The sequence below is a fragment of the Peromyscus californicus genome, unplaced genomic scaffold (genome assembly GCF_007827085.1).
Source record: "Peromyscus californicus insignis strain IS unplaced genomic scaffold, ASM782708v3 Scaffold_21__1_contigs__length_65335640, whole genome shotgun sequence".
Classification (NCBI taxonomy): Eukaryota; Metazoa; Chordata; class Mammalia; order Rodentia; family Cricetidae; genus Peromyscus; species Peromyscus californicus.
Genome location: NW_026294514.1, coordinates 58,942,487 through 58,963,573, shown reverse-complemented (window position 1 = coordinate 58,963,573; position 21,087 = coordinate 58,942,487). Strand labels below are relative to the sequence as shown.

Genomic DNA, 21,087 nt, shown 5'->3' with positions numbered 1-21,087 from the left:
AAAGAAATACATTTATTTATTTTTATTTATGTTTTGTTTTTCGAGTCAGGGTTTCTCTGCGTAGTCCTGGCTGTTCTGGTATGCTCTCTGTAGACCAGACTGGCCTGGAACTCAGAGATTCACCTGCCTCTGCCTCCCGACTGCTGGGATCAAAGTTGTGTGCCACTACTGCCCAGCTGGAATGATTTATCTTTAAAAAAGATTCATTTTATTTTTAATTATGTGTAAGTGTGGGTGCCTGTGCATGTGTGGGTACAGATGTCCCTGGAGGCTCGGAAGAGATCCTGGGGTCCCTTGGAGTTACAGGCAGGTGTGAGTTGCCAGGCATGGGTGCTGGGGACTGAACTCCGGTCCTCTCCCACAGAACAGCATGTGCTTAACCACTGAGTCATCTCTACCCCCTAACTTATCTCTGAAACAATGGGGTAAGAGACAACATTCCTATCACATGGTCCTGGGGCAGACTTTAAGAGCCAAAGAACACTTAGCACCCCAGATTCTAGGGACTGAATAACTTGTTAGGTGCCCCTGGTGGACTGGGAAGGCTGTGTGACTGGAGTCAACCGGATGGTTCTCCAAGCCTGTGTATAATGCTAGTGATTCCTGTAGTGGGTAAGTGTTCTCCATGCAAGTTCAAAAGCCGGACCCCTCAGAGTGCGCCTGAGGGTTAACTCAGAGATTGGAAATTTGATTATACGCAGTTGCTGAGATTAGCATGTCCCCTTAGATCTAGAAAGTGCATGCTTTTCATTTTTCTGCAAATCCTGTGGAATCCATGATTATTACCTGACTTCAAATTAAACTGACACGGACACTCTACCAAGATGCCCAATGCTGCACCCAGAATTTCAAATGAAAATGCTCATAGTGCCTGCTTGTGTACTAATTGTCCCTGGGCTCTGGACTGTGTCCAGGTCCAGCTGTGACCATTTCCCTCCATCCAGGGGAGGGCTATGCCTGCAGAGGCCCGCCTCCTCAGGGATGATGGCAGTGGAGAGCCTTGCCTGTGTGTTACTGAATTCAGTGTGGTCAGATTATGAGCAGTAACCACACTTGTTGGAAGTAGGAGAAAGATATGCAGTTTTCCTCCTTTTTATCAAGTAGCAAGTAAAAGGATTGCTCTTTTCCATATGAATCTGAACCAAGTAAATATGCCATTTAAAAAAATCAACGTTAAGGAGCTAGAGAGGTAGATGGCTCATTGGTTAAGAGCAAGTACTGTTCTTGCAGTGGATCCAAGTTCAATGCTCCCCTATCAGGCAGCTCATAACTACCTCCAGCTCCAGACGCTGAGACTCCTCTGGCAGTCCATGGGCATTGGCACCAGCACACACATACATAAAATTAAAAAATAAAATAAGTCATTAGAAATAAAATAAAATAAAACTTAAATGTTAAGCATATAGAATTGAGTTTGAACTCTACATTCTAGAAAAAATATGTTGAATGTGAACCATAACATAACAGAGGGGTGGGGAAAGGAGCAACTTAATAAGAAGAAAAAATGGCAAGTATTTTATTTGCTGGAGAAGCAAGTTGGGCTAGCCCAGCCTCACAGGAGTGTGGTTTTGGAAGTTTCTCTCAAGTGATTGATAGCCCACCCTCTGTTTCTGGTTTTAGTCTCTGTCTCCTCCTCCTCTCTTTTTGGCTCTCTTTCCTTTTCTTTCTTGTAATAGCCATCAAAAAATTCATGTCAGTTTTGTTTTGCTAAAACAAAGCAAATTACTAGCAATCGTTAAACTCTGGGAGACCATGAATGGATGCCATTTTACGTGGTGATTGAGTTCGTGCCAAACAGCCACGGTAGCTGTTTTGGACTCATACAATTACAGGATCCATTCAGAACATCATTCGTGTGTCCTGACACCCAGGAGAACCTGCGTGATTCACAGCCTATATCCTGACCATCGTCTTGCAGCTGTGATGTCATGCTCTTGAAAGGTCAGGAGGCAGAGTGGAAAGCTACTGGTTGTCTAGAGGGCCAGTTTATCAATTTCTGCTACAAATGGGTCCATGCCAACCAGGATGGTTTGACTGAGGATCCTGGATGTGATGCAGCAAAGTTCCTGTACACCAGGAATGTGGTAGCCCTCGTTCATCAGAAAGAGGGGGAACTGGAGGGAGTAGAGCATCAGGGGGCTCTTCCTCTCCAAGCTCCTCTTGCCCTGCCTGAGTGACTCCAGAAAAATCTAGGACAGTGGTGCTCAGATCTTCCTTATCCTGTGACCCTTCAATACAGCTCCTCTCATTGTGGTGATCCCCAACCATAAAATTATTTTTGTTGCTACTTCATAACTGTAATTTTGCTACGGCTATGAATCATAATGCAAATATCTGTTTTTTCCCATGGTCTTCGGTGACCTCTGTGAAAGGATTGTTTGACCCCCAAGAGGGTCGAGATCCACAGATTGAGAACTGATAATCTGGGACAAGTTGCCCTGCTTTATTCTTCTATGAGGTCTGTGGGAAGCAGGGTAAACACTGAGTCTTTCTGGATGATGATGCATCCGGAGCCCAGGCTCCAAGCTCTGCCTCCAGCAGACTTTGAGGATGCTTAGTGGACAGGTGTCAGAAGACAAAACAAAACCCACAGCCAAACCAGGCTGAACATGGAAAACATTCCTGAGGGCGCCAACAGTGGGTAGCTTTGTGTGTTGTGGTAGTGTAGAAGGATGCCCCAGCTCTGGAGGGAAGCCCGCTGAAGATCTCTCAGGAAACAGAAGCTGTAGGCGGAGCTGCTCTCTGGCCCTTGGCTCCACTGCCAGATGTTGTCAAGTTCTAGCATCACCTGGACGTGTCTGTGAGGGAGTTTCTAGATTGAGGTGAGGTGGGAAGACTCAGGCTAAACGTGAGTGGTCCCATCCCTTGGGCTGGGGTCCTGGATCAAATGAAAAGGAGAAAATGAGCTGCTTCCTGAGTGTGGATGAGATGTGAACACCTCCCCCAGCCCCACCCCCCCCACGACGGAATGTATCCACTTCAACTGTGAGTCAAATAAACCTTTTCTCCCTTAAATTGCTTCTTGCCGGGTGTTTGATCACAGCAACAAGAAATTTTGGGGGGTGGGGGTGGGAGGAAGGGTATTATGATAGTTTGGGGGTGCACCTGAAGCATTTTCTCAAGTGAGCTGGGATGGAGAGGGTGGCTGAGAATATGGCCACAAGAGGACAAGCACACGCTTTCGTTTTCAGAATTTAATGAGGCCTGGGCTTTCCGAGTCACTGCTGGTGGTGTGCAGTTTTCTCTGCTTCTTCTTATCTGTACGAACAGACGGAAATGTCCATCAAGTTCTTTATCTGGGCTGGATTCTGGGCCTCAGTGAAGACTTAGGACCAGCAGTGAAGTGTCACAGATGAGTGGAGAAATCCAAACACTCAGAACACCACAGACTGCCAGATTCTAACCCTGCACTGACCATCTCACCGTCTCTAACCTAGCTAGAGGGGTGCACACAGCAAATTGCAGTTGACTTCTTTGAAATGACTGTTCTTGTTGCTTGTGAGGGTCCCTGGCTCGGAATCCATCCACCATGGCTGTCACCATGGGCTGTCACCAGGGGCTGTTCGTCACTATCCAGTGTACTGCATTCCATTCCAGGGCAAGGCAACCTCCCGGGTTCCTCTCAGGACTGCAATTCCTCACCTATTCTCTGGTTCCTCATGTCTGTTCCATGAAGTTCAGGTTCCTTGGAGGCACAGACAGAGGTCTCCTGGTCTGCTGTCCCCAGGTCTTTCTAGAACTACCTACTTCCAGTTGCCAGTGCATGGGGTCCTTCCTTGGAGAGGCTGCGTCACTCTCCCTGCACGGTGCCCAGAACTTTCCTGTACTCTTGCCATGGTTTGAATTTTCCTTTTTGCACGCACCGCGGGAACTTCTGAAATCCAGGTAGAAGGGCTGATGGAGAGCCATCTGCCCGGGATACAGTCTGGAAGCATGCTTATTCGCCCTTTGGTTGGACAGGCCAATTGCCTTCTCCACGGGCAGCATGAGAATGAGTCATCAAAGGAGCTGGACTCTGCAGTCTTGCCACTCCCTTGGAAGAGCCACTGTGAGGACCTGTGACCGCCCACCGTGGCTCATCCATGCTATCTCCTCTGTGATGGCTACCCTCAACGGGTGGAGCCTGCTTGGTCCCTGTTTTCTCTCTCACCGTGGGCTTTACTGAGACTCGCATATTGCCGTGTCTGCTGGGCTTTGAACTCCCTTCCCACATTGTAACAACGGGAGTGTGTGTCTGACCCTCTCTGCGGTCTACCTTGCAGTATTTCATTTTGTCTGGAATGAGAAAGAAAAGGGGTCCCTCTTCTTGTCTTTAGAAGATGGCCATGAAGAGCTCTTGCTTTAAAATGCTGGCTGAGGTGTGGTTCAGTGGTAGAGCCCTTGCCGAGGGCATGAGAGGTCCTGGGTTCCATCCCCAGCATGAAAGAGAGAGAGAAGGACACACACACACACACACACACACACACAGAGAGAGAGAGAGAGAGAGAGAGAGAGAGACAGAGAGAGACAGAGAGAGAGAGACAGAGAGAGAGAGACAGAGAGAGAGAGAGACAGAGAGAGAGAGAGAGAGAGAGAGAGAGAGAGAGAGAGAGAGAGAGAGAGAAGATAAGACCATCATTGCCACTGAGTGGACAGTTCAGCCTTCATTCCAAGGAGGGGCTCATCATGCCACGGGACCACCCAGGAGGCCTTAGTCTCTGTCAGGAGGTGGGGGATGGGGGTGGGCAAAGAAGGACAAACAGGCCTTGGGTCTGTTACTTACCATAGTTGCATCTCCTTCCTGGGCAGATCATTTCTTTTCTTCCCTCCCTCCCTCCCTCCCTCCTTCTCTCCCTTCCTCCTTCCCTCCTTCCCTCCTTTCTTTCCTTCTTCCCTTTTTCTTTTTTTTGAGACAGGGTTTCTCTGTGCAGCCCTGGCTGCCCTGCAACTCACTCTGTATGTGGACCAGGCTGGCCTTGAACTCAGAGATTCTCCTACCTCTGCCTGCCGAGTACTGAGTGCACCACCGCTGTCTGTCCAGCATTTCTTTCTAGGTGTCTGGCTGCTGGTCGTGGAGAGGTCAGGGCAGAGCAGAGTCCTAACTGACAGTCTAATGAAGGCAGTGGCCACATGTGGGCTTCAGGATGGCTAGCTTGAACAGGCCAAGCATGGTCAGCAGAGAGTTTCTTTCTCTTTCTAGGGACTGGCTTGTCATGGGTGGGGTTGATCCTTGGGGTCAGCAAGGCCCCCTGTGTTGAAGCATGAGAACGAAGAACTAAGTGAGTGCAGGCCTTGATGTTTGGACATCTCTTACTGAGTAACACTTAGGCCGAGCTTAGGCACTCCTCAGTCCATGTGCTTTTCCTGGCATCTGACTTCTGGCATCATTTCCCAGAGCGGGATGAACAACGGTTGATCTGGTAGGAGGCAGAAGACTTCTAAATGATCAAGATCTGGCTTATCATCCTCCACGTCCTGGGAGGACTGGGTTCTCGTGTGTTTACAAGCACAGTGGGTGCTGAGAAGGTACACTGGCCCCTGGAGCTGGTGTCCTCCCAGTGGAGGGCGGGGTCTGCTATGTTCTGGGCACAGCTCCCGCCAGGTGACTTGGCTCCAGGAGGGTGGGCAGCCTTTCCTACAAGCCCAGGGAGGATGTGCCACGCTGCTGACCCACAGGGGCCAGAGCTACACCTTGGAACCCAATCACATCTCTTAGTCTGACTTTGGTATCGGGCACTTTCTGACCACAACTACCATGCCACTGACCATGTGCTCCTCACAACCAAGAGACAGCGTTTTCTAAAAAAATTTTTTTAAACGTTTATTTACTTTGTGTGACTGTTTTGCCTGAATGCATATATGTGCATGCAGTGCCTCTGGAGGTCGGAAGAGGGCCCTAGATCCCCTGGAACTAGAGTTAGGAATAGCTGTGAGCAACCAGGTGAGTGCTGGGAATTGAACCCAGGTCCTCTGCAAGAGCAGACAGAAGCTCTTCGCTGCTGAGTCATCTCTCCAGCTCCAATAACAGAGAGGGTTTTTATTTCCAACTCCATTTCAGGTGAACCGGAGGCTTGTGGGTCTGGGCCTCCCCTGGTCAGCTGGGAGATGGAGGGGGCTGGATTGTGTACCCCAGGGTGCTTCCTCACATACCGTCTGCAGACGGACAAAGATGCAGAGAAGAACCTGAGCTCCAGGGCTGTGGTTTCAACACAGAACACCCTCTGGCTCCAGAAGCAGATACGTTTGCAGGGTCTCGGGGAGGGGTAGCTGGGGCACAAGGAGAAAACACTTCTTGCCTAAGAGCCTTCGGATGGCGCAGCGGCAAAGGTGCCGCAGACAGCATGGGGTGTGCGCCAAGGCGAAGAAAGACCTGTAGAAAGGCTCGTGCATCTGGAAGGAAAGGGGAGGAAGAGAGAGGCAGTGTCTGGAGCTGACATTCTCCCTGGCCAGAGCACTGTCGGCTCATGCCATCCTGCCACCCACAGGTGCCAGGCAGACACAGCAGAGTGGCAGTGCTGTCACCTGAGACCTGGTCTCCACTCAGAGAGTGGCCACGTTTTCCCAAAGTGAAGCGCCCATTGTGTCAGAGGGACAGTGTTGGGGATGTTTCCTCCAAGCCCTTTCTTCCCTGCCCCTGGCACAGCAACCCTGCAGCTCCAGGAGCGATCCCATCAATCTGAAACGGGACAAGCATGCTGTCTCTCTGCAGCAGTGGACTCTGGAGCCACGCTGAAGCCCATCGGCTCATGGCCTTGTAAGACACTCACCAACACGTGCAGTGAGACCCCAGAGAATGTTCTCTGGGAGTTTCTGGAAGGCAGTGTCCCCCCTCTGTGTGATCAACGGCTGCCTGTGGACTCTGTCATGTGTGGATGTATGCAGTGCTCACAGTGGGGTGCAGGTCACATGTCATAATCTGTATCTCCTACGCATGGCCAGGGGCATTCCTGGAAAAGAAGCCATGACTGGCATCTTTCTTGCCTCCTTCCTTCCGTGCATGCTGGCTCCCTGAGCCCCAGCACTCTTTAAGCCATCACGGGGTGGCTGTGTATTCCTCATGTCCAATAGCACTTCACAGTTGTCCCTTGGTGTCCACAGAGGACTGGCTCTACAACCTCTGAAGATACCAAAATTCACGGATGGGCAAGTCTCTTAAGCAAAGCAGCCTCATGTTTGTGCAAAACATACACAACCCTCCCGTTTACTCTCAATCACCTCTAGATTACCCATAATGCAACAATGAAAATGCTACCTAGAGAGGTTGTTGTATGCTGTGATGTTTAGAGGATAATGACAAGTGATGAAGCTCTGTGTATTTTTGGGGGGGATCCAATGTACACCCAATAGTTTGGACCTATGGTTGGTTGGCTCTATAGGGACAGTGCACTCTGATCACTGCCCAGCTTCCTTGTCTTCCTTCTTTAGATCTTTCACTTCCGGGGTTTGAGTATGAAACTCCAGACAGAGAAGTGAGAGGGACTGAGTTCTGGAGCATTGGGGAAAGGGATTGAGGCAACTCCTCACCTGGTATACTTCTTCAGGAATCACCTCTTGCCAAGACTCGGAAACTCGGAGCTTAGTGTAGGAGTTGAAGAGAACTTCAATGACAGCGGGCACCTGTGCACAGGTCCTCAGCACCTGGGGGGGAGTGGGGAGCAGGATGCAGGGTGGTGGGCTTGGGGTTCAAGGGAAGAAAGGCTGGAGATGCAGGCATGTTCTTGCATTTCATGACTGCCGCTCCCTGGCTGTGTCCTCAAAGGACCAAGTCATACCACACAGAGGGAAACGATCCCAGAACATGAGTGTTTTCACTTGAGTGAACCCACTAGGAGGCAGTGGCTCTTCCAGGAAGTCCACATCTCTGGATCACTCCCTGTGCAGTCAGGCTGGGGCTTAATAGTCAGGTTTGGGGGCTGGGGTGGGCTGGGGGATGCTGATGGGTGACAGCCCCCTGCCTCTGCCGAGCTGCTCAAAGCAAACGAAAGCAGTTCTATGGGCAGTGTGGCCTGAGGATTGTGTTCCCAGTTTCCCACCACAAATTTTTAGTATAAGAAAAGAATAGCAAGGGGAAGAATTGTTTTGCTGTTGACTTTCCACTTGGTGTGGCCCCTTGCATTTTATTTCACAATCCCCACAGAAAAAAATATTCTTTTATTTACTTTTAAATATTTAGTTTTATTTTGACTGTTGCTGTGGGATGTCTTTCTGTACGCTGTGAATATGTGTTGCTCTGATTGGTTGATAAATAAAGCCATTTGGCCTATGGCAGGGCAGGATAGAGCCAGGCAGGAAAATCCAAGGGAGACAGTGAAAGGAGAAAGGAGAGGCAGAGAGATGCCATCCCACTGTCCAGGGAACAGCATGTAATGACACACAGGTAAAGCCACGGAACACATGGTGAGACATAGATTAATAGAAATGGGCTGAGTTTAGTTATAAGGGCTAGCTAGCAAGAAGCTTGAGCCATAGGCCATGGCCATACAGTTCGCAATAAGCCACTGTGTGTTTATTTGGGTCTGAGCAGCTGTTGGACCCTGTGGGACACAGGAAAACTTCCAGCTACAGACTGTGTATCTGTGTCTGTGTGGGAGTATGTGCATATTTTAGCTGGGCAGTGGTGGCACACACCTTTAACTCCAGCACTTGAGAGGCAGAGGCAGGCGGATCTCTATGAGTTCTAGGTCAGCCTGGTCTACAGAGTGAGTTCCAGGACAGCCAAGGCTACATAGTGAGACTCTGTATCAAAAAAAAATTTATTTTTCCTTATGTATATGTGTATGTACTTGGATGAGTTTATGTACTCCATGTTCGTGTTTGAGGAAACCAGAAGCATGTGTCTGATCACCCGGAGCTGGAGTTACGAGTGTTGTGAGGAGCCTAATGTGGGTGCTGGGAACAGAACTCGGGTGGGTCCCCTTGAGGAAGAACAAGCACTGTTTTCTGGGTAAATGAGCATGTATGCAGCTGCTCTCCTTTCATCTTTCATATTAATATTTCTTCAATTAAAAAAATCTCATTACATTGGCTGTAGTCTGATGTTTTGTGCTGCCAACATTGATAGTTGGCGCGATCATCTTATTCCTAAGTTTTGTATGTTTTTGCAGGTAGCACCTCATTATGTAAGTCTCCGTACCTGGATTTTCTGTTAAATTCTTTTTTAAAAGAATTATTTATTTACTTGTTTAATATATATTGGTGTTTTACCTGCATGGATGTCGTGTGAGGGTGTTGGATTCTCTGGAACTGGAGTTACGGATAACTGTGAGCTGCCATGTGGGTGCTGGGAATTGAACCTGGGTCCTGTTAAATTTCAATCCTCTTAGTTATTGGGAAGAACTTAAAAAGTAGGCAATTATTGGAATTAAGAAGACACAATCATCATTTAAAGCTTTTTGTTTTGTTTTGTTTGGTTTGGTTTTTCGAGACAGGGTTTCTCTTTGTAGCCCTGGCTGTCCTGGAACTCACTCTGTAGCCCAGGCTGGCCTTGAACTCACAGAGATCCTCCTGCCTCTGCCTCCCAAGCGCCGGGATTAAAGGTGTGCACTACGATGCCTGGCCCTATTTAAAGTATTTTTTTAGGAGTCAAATCCAGGCCTCACGCCAGGCACAGGCCGAGCTGCCAACCTACACTTCTAGTGGTGCCAATGCTCGTCTTTGGCATCGCCAAAGCTTAGTTGTTAGTTGAAGGCGACAATTTCATGTTTTCAAATTCTTCTACAGTTATTAGCATATTTTAGTTTAACTTTTCTGGGATCAAAATCACCTATATCTTCTTGGCAAACACTCTCCATTTGAGAGAAATTAAGTGAAGTGATGTGCAAGGCCACGGGCAGGGCAAACCTGCAGGGCGTCACTGTACACTATAAAGAGGCCCCACTCCATGACCCAGGTGCAGGGGTATCTGAGTGGAGCAGAAGTGGGGTTGGCTCCATTTAGAGGTGGGTGGTGAGGAGAGTTCAGCAGAGAGACCGTGTTCCCGTGGGTCCAGGGAGAGGTGGCCCTCAGTGGTCCACACTCAGGGCGGCAGTTGGCAGGGAAAGAAAACCATGCTTTTCATCCTCTCTGTGGTTCTTCCGTGGTCTCCTGGGCTGTTTTCTCATCTCCATTTTTTTTTTTTCAGAGAGGGTCGTCCCTCCGTTCATTCCTGTGCCCATCTCTTCTCCCTTGTCTCTCATCCGGTTTCTCAGCTTCCGATACCATCCCCACGCCACTGGTCTCCAAGGCTATTGGAATCTCTGGAATTCTGGGCTTGACTATCCAATGGTTTCCTTTACATCTCCTCTTTGTCCCATCCTAGACTGGGTGCATTGAACTCTTAGCTTCCTGGGCCACACACCTGTGGCCCTGGCCCTGGCCTTGGCCATCTTAGCTCACTCCTCTTAGCTGGCACATCTGTCTTTCCGACTCTCAGGCTGGAAGCTTTGGGGCCGTCTTTGTTTTCCATTTCCTTCATTCCCGACATGCAGTCTGTGAAGAAGCCTCCACAGCTCTGCCTTTGAGGTCCCTCCTGAATCAGCGTGCCAGCCTAGCCTAAGTGGTGTCCCTCATGGGGGTCACTGTGTCAGGATTCCAACATTCCTTCCTCTTCTATTCTCTTCCTCATGGCAGTGGGGAGGGTCTGATGAAACATTAGTCAAGTGAAGCCTCTGCTCCGCAGACATCACCAACGGCCAAAGTCACAACAGTGTCCCTTAGAGCCCTATCCAGCCTCCCATCCACCCTCATCACCTCTGAACACCTTCATCCACCGTGGTCCCCTGCTATTCCACGCGCAGGTCAGGCCTCTCCAGTCTCAGGCCACAGACTGACTGCTCATTCGGGTTGCTCATCCCTGGACCTCAGCAGAGCCGACTTCCTCATTTCTTTGAAGTTTCCGTTCAAAGGCCACCAACCTTAACTCCCCAAACTGAACTCACTGCCACATTCCACTTCTCTCCCCCATGAAAAACATCAGGGTAAAAATGAAGGCACTTGTGCCAACCCTAGTAACAATAACAATAAAGTAAAGCCAGGAAGTCCCGAGGGAAGGGTTTGCAGAGCTACATGCTGGCCCAAGATCGGTGGGCACAGCCTCATATGGAAGACGCTTCTTCAGGGATATTTGCCAATACCTGTCTGTCCAGCTTCAGCTAATATCACCCTTGTTACTAACTCTGAGGCTGAGAACTAGTATTTAAAAATATCATATAATTTTCTTAATTAAAAGTACCTGCATTTATTTATTTGTGTATGTATGTAGGTGTATATGTGCCAGTGTATGTGGGCAGAGGTCAGAAGACAACTTTCGGGAAGTCAGTTTTCTCCTCCCACTTTACATGTCTCAGGGATTGAACTCGGGATACCAGGCTTGCCGGCAAGCGCCCTTATCTGCTGCAGCATCCTGCTGGCCCGTGCATTCTCCCAATTTCCCCCCTTTGTTTTGAGAAAGGATCTTGCTGTCTATCCTAGGCTGACCTCCAGCTGGCTATCTCCTGCCTCAGTTTCCCAAACACGGGATTACAGGTGTGTACCACTGTGCCTCACTTACTTTTTGCTTTTGAGACCATTCTTTCCCTCACCTGCTTTGCATTCATGATGGTGTGTGTGCTCCCTCTGTAGTGCTCTGCATGTCCGGATACATGACACTATTCTGAGGAGACGCTCTCTGTGCTGCACAGGCTGACATCTCCTTGGCCTTCTCCTGTCATTGGTTGATTATGCTCATGGCTGATAATATCTCTCTGCCCTGTTTGGCTGCAGACTTCTTGAGGGAGCATGGCACTCTCTGATCTGCTCACCCAGTTATCCAAAGCACCTAGCATCTTGCGGGTCCTAACTGGTGCTTGCATATATATCTGTTGAATAAATAATTGAATAGAAATACTTTTTTGTTCTTAAAAAAAAAAAGGATCAAAGATATGTTTTCTGAGCTGTTCAAATCTGAAAATATCTTCTTTCTTTTGGCATCAAATGAGAGGTTCTTGGCTCAGACTAATATTCTAGTGTCCAAACTTTTCCTTTAAAAATATATTAAGGGAGCCGGGCAGTGGTGGCACATGCCTTTAATCTCAGCACTTGGGAGGCAGAGGCAGGCGGATCTCACAAAAAACAAAAAACAAAAAAACCCAACAACAACAAAACAAACAAACAACAAACCACAAACATATGTTAAGGGATTTTTCAGCTTCCCTAGGCCCCTCTGTTTTGCAGAGAGTCTTTTCCTCTGCTGCATGTGTGTGTGTTTCTTCACCCTCAATAAATGCTGTTCTTCAACTGAAAAAATATGTTGATGAGGGCTGAGGATGTAGCTCAGTTCGGTAGAGTGCTTGCCTAGCATCCAGGAAGCCTCAAGTTCAACTCACAGCTCCATATAAAACTCTGGTGTGGTGGTGTACTCTCGTATCCCCAGCTTTCTGAGGTGAAGGCAGAATGATCAGAAGTTCAAAGTCATCCTTAACTATGCAGCAAATCCAAGGTCAGCCTTGACTACATGAGACCTTGTCTCAAAATATACGTAGAGGGTATTTCATTGTCTTCTGCTGATATTGTAGCCAAGAAATCTGAATCCAGCCTGAACTTTATACCCTTAGAAATAACCTGTTTCCTGATCGCATAGCTAATAAGGTTTTTTTCCCAAGTATTTTAAGAACAGTTTTGCTAGAATGTCAAAGGTATGTTTTCTGTTGTTTACTTGTCAAGAACACTCATTTAACCCCAAATTAAAAGTTAAGACTTTGAATGCAGCTGAGTTTTCTTCTCTTAAGTCTTTGGTTATGGTTCCTAATCCTCTTTCCTAGGCTCGTCTTGAATAACGTCACCATCTATTGGTTGGCTTTACACTCTGACCTTTGTGCCTGCCACTTTCTCTTTCTCTCCAGCCACCTTATGTGCCTCAGGGACTGAACTGATTGAGGTGACATTGTTAAAGTCCAGAGACCATGACTATGCAGGGAGCCTGGCGCCACATCGAGCCAGCAGCGACTGTGGGTTGGGTGAGGTCTGGGTCCAGGAAAGTGGTTGCTGAGTCAGAAGGAGACAAGATGGCGTGGATTTGGGTGCAGGAGGTAAGCGAGAGGGGAGGAAACCTGCTTCTTTTCCCTCCAGGCTCAAATCATCCACGGAGCCCCTGAGCACAGACTGGCTAGGCCCTCTCTCTGGCCACTCAGGATACAGAGCAGAATCAGGAGCAGCAGGGAGGGAGGGAACACACATAGCCAGTGTGAGCAGCACCCGGGCTTTAGTCTGTCTGGTGCCCTCGCTTGTTGTACGTTTCTCTTCATGTCCTTCTGTTGACTTCTCTTAGCCCGTCTGTCTTCACAGACCCAGAGGCTGTGTCTTCACCCAGCTCTCAGCTCTTCCAGATTATCTGCTGAGACACACACTTCTCCATTTCTCGCATGTCCCACTTTTTTCTCTTTTTGCTGCCTCCTGACCTCGGGAATCCATCAAGTTTTTATTCTTGCATGTGTGGCTCATGCACATGCGTACACGGGTGCCCACGCCCGTGCCTGTGCATGCAGAGGCCAGCATCGCACCCTCAGCGTCTTCCTCTGTTGGATTTTGAGTTATTGCCTTGCGACATGGTCTCACTAAACTGGATGCTTGCAGTGCGGGTTGGGATGGCTAGCTAGGGTGGTCGAGGGGACTGCTTGCTTCCCTCCCACCCCCAGTGCCGGGGTTACAGGCATGCGTGCAGTTGTGCCTAGCTATTTTTATGTAGGTTCAAATTCAGGTCCTCGTGACCACAGAGCAATCGTTCCTAGCACTGACCCACCACACCAGCTCCTCTTTATTCTCTTCTGATAAAGGTGGGGACCTGGGCAAAGTCTGTCAACATGTGAGGAAGCCATGGTCCTGCTCTTTGCCTAGTGCTCAGAGCGGAAGAGTGGCTTCTAGGGCACGTGTCCATCTGCTCAGGCCCGAGGCCTCCTTCTGTCCCCCTCTTTCGGGGAGAGTCCCCAGGCTGCTCTATACCTGGGTTCCCCATCCCACCCTTTGTATTTTGCTCTGTGGCACCCCAGCTGCCTGCTCACTGTTCCTGGCAAGATCTGCCTGGCTGGGTAAACACTCACAGTGCCCCTACAAACAGACGCTAACTGAGAGGCCACCATGCTAGTGCTGCCCCGGGCTTTCCTTTTCTTTCCTCCCTTTCTTCTCTGAGGAGACAGGAACCACTGCTTTTCTCTAGACTGGTCATCATATGGACATTGCAACTCTATCATTTATTTTGTGTATGCCCACATCTCAGGGGTGTGTGTGTGTGTAGGTCTGTAGACACCTTGAGACAGTCTGGTCTCTCTCTACCACGTTGGTCTTGAACTCAGGTTATCGGGGTTGTTGGCAAGCGCCTTTACCCACTGAGCCATCTCTCATGCCCCACACTGCATCGTAAGAATGACTAATCTCTGATCCATTTCTTCCAATGAAATGACCGTCACCAAGTCAAGCTGAGGCCGTTTTCAGAAAAGGGGGCAGGACAGAGTGAGTGGCAGCTGGGGGGCTCCGACCCAGGAGCACCTACCTCCCTACCTCTTCTAGCCAGGTGTGTCCTTGTCCCCTCCAAGATGCTCTTTACTTGTTGATATTTCTGGTGTCCCCAGTCCTGGGCCATCACCTCTCATTCATTTATCCTCTTCTCTGCTGGGAGAAGCTAGCCCCCAGACAGTCTCCTGCTTCCCAGGTGCTCTCTGGGACTTTCTGTTTCTTAAGGCCATGCTACCCCCTCCCCCAACCCCAGACCTGCTCCTTCTCTGCAAAAAAAAAACGTTAAATGACTCCCAGGGACAGCATGCTAGGCAGACCTCCCCCACCCAGGGTAAGATAGAGCTGCCCTCCCCTAGAGCCAACCCCTCCCCCACCCGGGGTCATAGACTGTGACAAAGTCTTATTGCCTGTCTCCAGAAATTCATTTTCTGTCTCTCCCTCTGTTCCACCTCTCTGGGGCTCCCCGCCCCTCCCCAGCCCCTCAGCACCGTGCCCCTCGTGTTTGCCAGGCAGCTGGCTGCCTTCATTATTTTTACGCCAACACAGTTTAAAAATCTCCGCTGCCTCCTTGCTGTCTGCGGAGAGGCGGCTGCCACATTACTCTGACACGTTGATGTCATTAGTGTCCAAGCGCACGCTCTTCAGCTAATGAGGCGGCAGAAAGAAAATTAAGGGGAAAAATCACACAGGCACATTGCTTTATATGTAGATGGAGAAATAAAAGAAGGGTAGGAAAACAGAGGAGAGCTTCCTGACGGCTCCCGTCCCTCCGCCCCTGGAGACACCGCTGCGCAGCGGGCAGCCAGGGAAACCGGGCCTGCATTTTGACCACAGTTCTGCCATCTCCTGCTCGAATCTGGTGACATTGCAGCGAGTGGCTGAAGTCACTTTGCCTAATTCTGCAATTTGGCACAAAACAAGAAATCAGGCGGCCATGGTTCCAGCAGTGTCAACGTCCAGGAGTGAGGAAGACCTGGACTCCGCAGATGTTTCTGGAATCTTCCTTTGCATTCCAGCTGTCTGTCTTCCTCATCTGAATCTTCACAGCAGCCAGTGGTTCCCCTCTGCTCTCTCCTCCAGTTTCTTCTTCACACTCAAGCAGATTCATTTCAACACACAGATTTGGTTAATGTCACCTCCTTCATTTAAAATGATGAACTGGATTTCTATTGTCCTTAGGCAAAGGGCCCAGGCCCTTCGCAAGGCGCCTGCTCAGCTCTTTCAGCATGGGTAGGGGTGGGAGTGTAGGTGTGGGTGTGGGGGCTTGCTGTTCCCTCTCTATCATGGCAGTCGTTTTTCTCAGAGGCACGCATTCCATGCTTGCTCTGTCACAGGGCATCTGCCTGTCCTGTGCCTGCTGTCTGTAATACCATTCTTAGGCTTTGGTCCTCAGATCAGGTCCTTGCTCATCGCGTGCCTGGGGTTTCTGATACCCTAGTGTGATGGTTAATTTTGATTGTCACATTGACAGGATCTAGAATCATCTAGGACACAAATCTCAGGACGTGTCAGTGAAGGAGTTTCCAGGTTGGGTTATATCAGATGGGAAGACCCACCCTAAATGTGGACAGCTCTCCTGTGGGCCTGGGCCGAATACGACGGTCAGCTCTAAGCATCAGCACCTAGCTCTGTCTGTTTCCTGACTGTGGGTGCAATGTGACCAGCTGCAACACACTCCTGATGCTGTGGAGTCCCTACCATGACACTCTGTACCCACAAATTGTGAGCCAACATTACACTCCCCCCCACCTTTTTTTTTGTTTTTCAAGACAGGGTTTCTCTGTGTAGTCCTGGATGTCCTAGAACTCACTGTGTAGATCAGGCTGGCCTTGAACTCAGATCTGCTTGCCCCTGCCTCCTGAGTGCTGAGATTAAAGGTATGCACCACCACCACCTGGCTAGACCTCCCTTTTTTAAGTTGCTTTGGTCAGATATTTTATTACAGCAATGAAAAAAAAAAAAAAAAACACACACACACACACAGCCAGCCAAGGCCAAGACCCAATTGACACTTACAAAGTCAGGTGGTTCTGTGACAGGTCTCAGTGTGCATGATTGTCTTACCCCCAAGTCAGGTTGCTCACAGGGGCAAAAGTCTGTGTGCTCCTGTCCCCAGAGGAACTTCAGCCAGGACTGCTAAGCATATTTTTAAATCTATTGTTATTTTGAATTATGTAAATGTGTGTATGTGCCGGGCAGTGGTGGCTCATGTCTTCAATCCCAGCACTCGGGAGGCAGAGCCAGGCGGATCTCTGTGGGTTCGAGGCCGGCCTGGTCTACAGAACGAGATCCAGGGCAGGCTCTAAAGCTACACAGACAAACCCTGTCTCAAAAAAAAAAAAAAAAAAAAAAAAAAAACCAATGGAAAAAAAGTGTGTGTGTGTGTGTGTGTGTGTGTGTGTGTGTGCACGTGCAAGTGTCTGAGGAGTTTAGAGGTATGGGATCCCCCCTACACCTGGAGTTACAAGAGGTTGTGAACTTCCTGATGTGGATACTGGCAACTGAACTCAGGTCCTCTGCAAGAGTAGCATGTGCTTTTAGCCTCTCAGCCATCTCTCCAGCCCCTAAGCGTGGTTGTTAAATGAACACATGGGTGAACACATGAGGGGCGCGGTGGGCAGGCAGAAGCGTCAATGAAGCAGTGAGGGGAACTCATGGCTGGTCCAGTCTTTACACTCCGGGTGTCACTGCTAGGCCTGCAGCTCAATTACTCCTGACCCTCGCAGGTGGCTGACCCCCTCCTCGGGTAGCGTATCTTGGCTCCGTTGAAACAGGGCTGGTTCGGAGAAAGAGCACCAGGAAGGCACAGAAAGCAAAGGGCTCTGGAGAGGGTCAGTGACATCAGGGGACAAATACAGCTGACCACTCGGTGCCACGCCACTTCAAGTGGTTCCCAGGTCATGTCCTTCTTAGAGGCGGCTTGGGCTTAAGGCCCTCCTAGTCTCTTTATGGCCCCAACATTCTCTTTTGTGGTGAACCAGAAATGTGCTCTTGAAAGGTGTGGACAAAGGAATGAATTTGAGGAGAAATTCAGTAAAGCCTCTCTCCCAGATCACAGCTGGATCCACATTCTTGGGTCTCCCTGCTCTTCCGGGAGTCCCTTGCTCCAGATCCGGTCCTTACTCTGTCTCTGCACCTTTAGGACTGAACCCTGGCTTCCAGCCTCTACCTGCACCTGCTCTGGGCCTGCCCCTCTGCCTCTGGTGTGAACCAGGGGTCAGCAGGGCAGAAGGGCCTGGCATTGTGGACGCAGTGGGCTCCAAAGCCTGGCACCCCTTGGCTTTCACAGCAGTACAGTGAGCATGGCTCAGATGGATGCTCCCTGTCTGCCTGCTGCCATGACGGTGCCTTTGTCTGGGCACTGGGAACTGTGATTTATGTCACAGGCTCTCTGGGAAACCTTTTGCCTCAGTAATTCTGAGCTCCACGGGTGTCTCTTTACATCTATTTAAAGTACGGCTGCTGCTCATGGGGGCTGCATGCTCTGCAGCATTCCAGGTGGCTTGGTAGTTGCCTGCCTCAGTGCCTGTGTCTTGCCTGTGGAGCATCTTTGGGACCAGTTTGGGTACGCTTGCTGTGCACCCCATGGGGCTGCTGAAGCCAGTTAGGTGAGTAGATGCCTTCCCAGGTGAAACGGACAGGAGCCTGGGTGGGAGGGAGTATGTTGCCTCTCCATCCCCACGGTTTTGTCTGCTTACCCCTTGGCCATGCCAGCCCATCACAGGCACATCTAGCATGGATTTGGTGTGGGTAAGTGCACCTCATCTGCAGGCTGTTCAGGAAAGTGGGGTCATTTCTAGAAGTGCAAGAGTGTCTGGGCAAGGAGGTCAGCACCTCATGCTCAGAGGTGGGATGCAGACCTGTGTCCAGGAGTCAGTCACCGGAGTCTCTTGCATTCACACAGCAAACCTTGACTGGGGTTTGCATGTACCTGCACTTTCCAAATGCAGGTCAGGCAAGCCTTTTTATTGTAAAGATGTCTCAAGAGCTATTCAGTTCCTTACATGCTGGTATGAAATTGGCCAGAGAATCCTTGCCACTGCCAGGGTCAAGTGCTTCCCATGACTCTGCTGTAGCATACCACCCGATACATGCAAGTTCAGGCCCCAATCCTGAGGTATGAAGAGATGAACGTATGACCACACCACATATGGCTGGCATGGCACGTGGGCATGTTGCAGAACAGAGGCCCTGAAGACTTGAAGGGGAGCACGGTGCCATGTGCTGCGTCTGTAGGTCAAGACAGGGCACTGGCTGCCCCTAGAAGACCTCCCCAGGGATCAGGCTGGGAGGCTGCAGCTCAAACTCCAGCCCCTGAATGGGGGGTGGGTCCCTCAAATTGAAATGACTTGTCATGGCATGTATGTGGAGGTCAGAGGACAACTTGCAAGGGTCAGTTCTTTCTTACAATGTGAGTCCTGGGGACTAAACTCAAGTCACCAGGCTTGGTATCAAGTACCTTTCTCCACTGTTCCATCTCACCCCCTACCCCTTAAAGGAAAGCACCATCAGTTACTTTCTGTTTGCAGCCTACTATGTGAGATCCACTTTGGTTTTTATTTTGTGTGGTTCCATATGATGATGACTGAGCATCTGGGCTTAATGTAGACAGGATGTGAACTGAAGGGCAGCACCCAACTGAAGGGCAGTCCATGTCCCAGGTAGCTGACCAGGTCCTGCTGGGAATGGGGAGTGTTTAGAGTGTAAGCTATGGATGTAGAGACCCAGAATCCAAGAACGCTAGCACTTCCTTTTTAGAGCCTGCCATACTGAAATCTGTGTATTGGCAGAGCACCACGGGGGAATGATGTGGGTGACCCTGTCCACAAAGAGTGCACATGCTTGTCTGATGAGACACGAGGTGAATGAAGCATGGGGTAGAGTTTCCACCCTTCTCCTGACTCCTGATGCATCCTTCACTCTGAATGTGCCCATACGCAAAGTCATTTGAGAGAAATGTGTGAATCTCACTATCTCAGGACACTGAAAACTGTTTCTTTGGATCATCTTTGGGTAACAGCTTCCCAGATGCTGGTTCAAAACATACCAGGCACACATACATGTTTACAGGTGCATAGGTAGGTGTATATGATTGAGATGTCTTGGGAGATGGGGGTGAATTTTAAAATTAAATGAGCCAAAACTTTATGACCAATTTGGCTTCCTTCAATGAAGTCTTTTGGGGAAGGCGGTCTCTTCTAGCTAATACTTTGGGAATGGTATTATTTTGTGTGTGTCCATGTGTTTGTGTATATGCACATGTGTGAATACCATGTGCATGTAGAAGTCAGAGGACCTGTTTGGGTGACTGTCCTTACCTTTCATCTTGTTTGAGGCAGGCCACTTTTGTTTGCCACTTTGGTGCATACAGCAGGCTAGCTGGTCCTCAAGATTTATTTATTTATTTATTTACTTACTTGTGCAAATATTGTTTATTATTTATTTATTTACTTGGGTGTATGAGCATGTCCATGTGGAGCTGGGGGGGGGGTCAGCCTTGGGTATCATTTCTCAGGAGCTACCCATCTTGTTTGTTTGAGATAGGGTCTTTTTCAGGAACCAGGGTGTGGATGCAGTGGCTAATCTTGGTTATCAACTTGACTACACCTGGAGTCAACTAAAACCCAAGCTTCTGGGCCATCCTGTGAGGGATTTTCCATCTTTTTTTAAAAAAAATTATTTATTTTTATTTTATGTGCATTGGTGTTTTGGAGTCACAGACAGTTGTGAGCTGCCATGTGGGTACTGGGAATTGAACCCACATCCTCTAGGAGAACAGCCAGTGCTCTTAACCACTGAGCTATCTCTCCAGCCCCGTGAGTAATTTTCTGAATCAGATTATTTGAAGCAGGAAGATTCACCCTAAATCTGGACCACACCAGAACACATAAAAGGACATTGAAGAAGAAAATTGGTTTTGTATGCTTGCCCTCACTCCTGCTGACAAGTTCATCTGCCCTGTTACTGAGGCTGGTATTAAATCCAACTTCTTCAGGATTCCATCTAGACTCAAAGACTCACAGCCTCCCTCCAGGAGTCCTCCAGGACTCCAGCACCAGATTGGAACTGCTGAGACACAGCATCTTGTGAACTGAACAGCTACTAAGTTCTCACTCAGTCTTTCTGTCTGGAGACAGCCATTGTTGGACCACAGGCTCTCAACCACTCCAATAAATACTACACACACACACACACACACACACACACACACACACACACACACACACACACACATTCCTTTATCAGTTTTGTTCCTTTAGAGCAGTGGTTCTCATCATGTGGGTTGTGACCCCTGGAGGGGTCAAATGACCCTTTCACAGGGGTCGCATGTCAGATATCCTGCATGCCACATTTTGTTTACATTACGATTCATAACAGTAGCAAGACTACAGTTATGAAATAGCAACGAAATAATTTTATGGTTGGGGGGTCACCACAACATGACGAACTGTATTAAGGGTCGCAGCATTGGGAAGGCTGAGGACCGGGTCTGGGCGATTAGGCTACGCTGGCTGGTTGGTCTGTCACTACTTCTCCAGCGTTGGATTGGAGGCATGAGCCACCAAAGCTGGGCTCTACGTGGCTGCTAGGGACCCAAGTTTGGTTCCTCTTGCTTTGCTGCAAGCGGTCTCCTCAGGTCCTGAA

At 49.3% G+C, this 21,087-nt stretch overlaps 1 protein-coding gene across 2 annotated transcripts in view; it reads right to left on the bottom strand.

The window, feature by feature from the left end:
- Positions 1–4,998: 4,998 nt before the first annotated feature.
- The window catches only part of Asb18 (ankyrin repeat and SOCS box containing 18), a 61,103-nt gene continuing 45,014 nt past the window's right edge, over positions 4,999–21,087 (bottom strand). For both annotated transcript variants that reach the window (XM_052750459.1, XM_052750460.1), the window contains 2 exons: positions 7,504–7,617; positions 4,999–6,369 (listed from right to left, as the gene is read on the bottom strand). In XM_052750459.1, the coding sequence (XP_052606419.1) occupies positions 6,184–6,369; positions 7,504–7,617 (300 nt within the window). In that variant the 3' untranslated portion in view covers positions 4,999–6,183. The remainder of the gene's footprint in view (positions 6,370–7,503; positions 7,618–21,087) is intronic.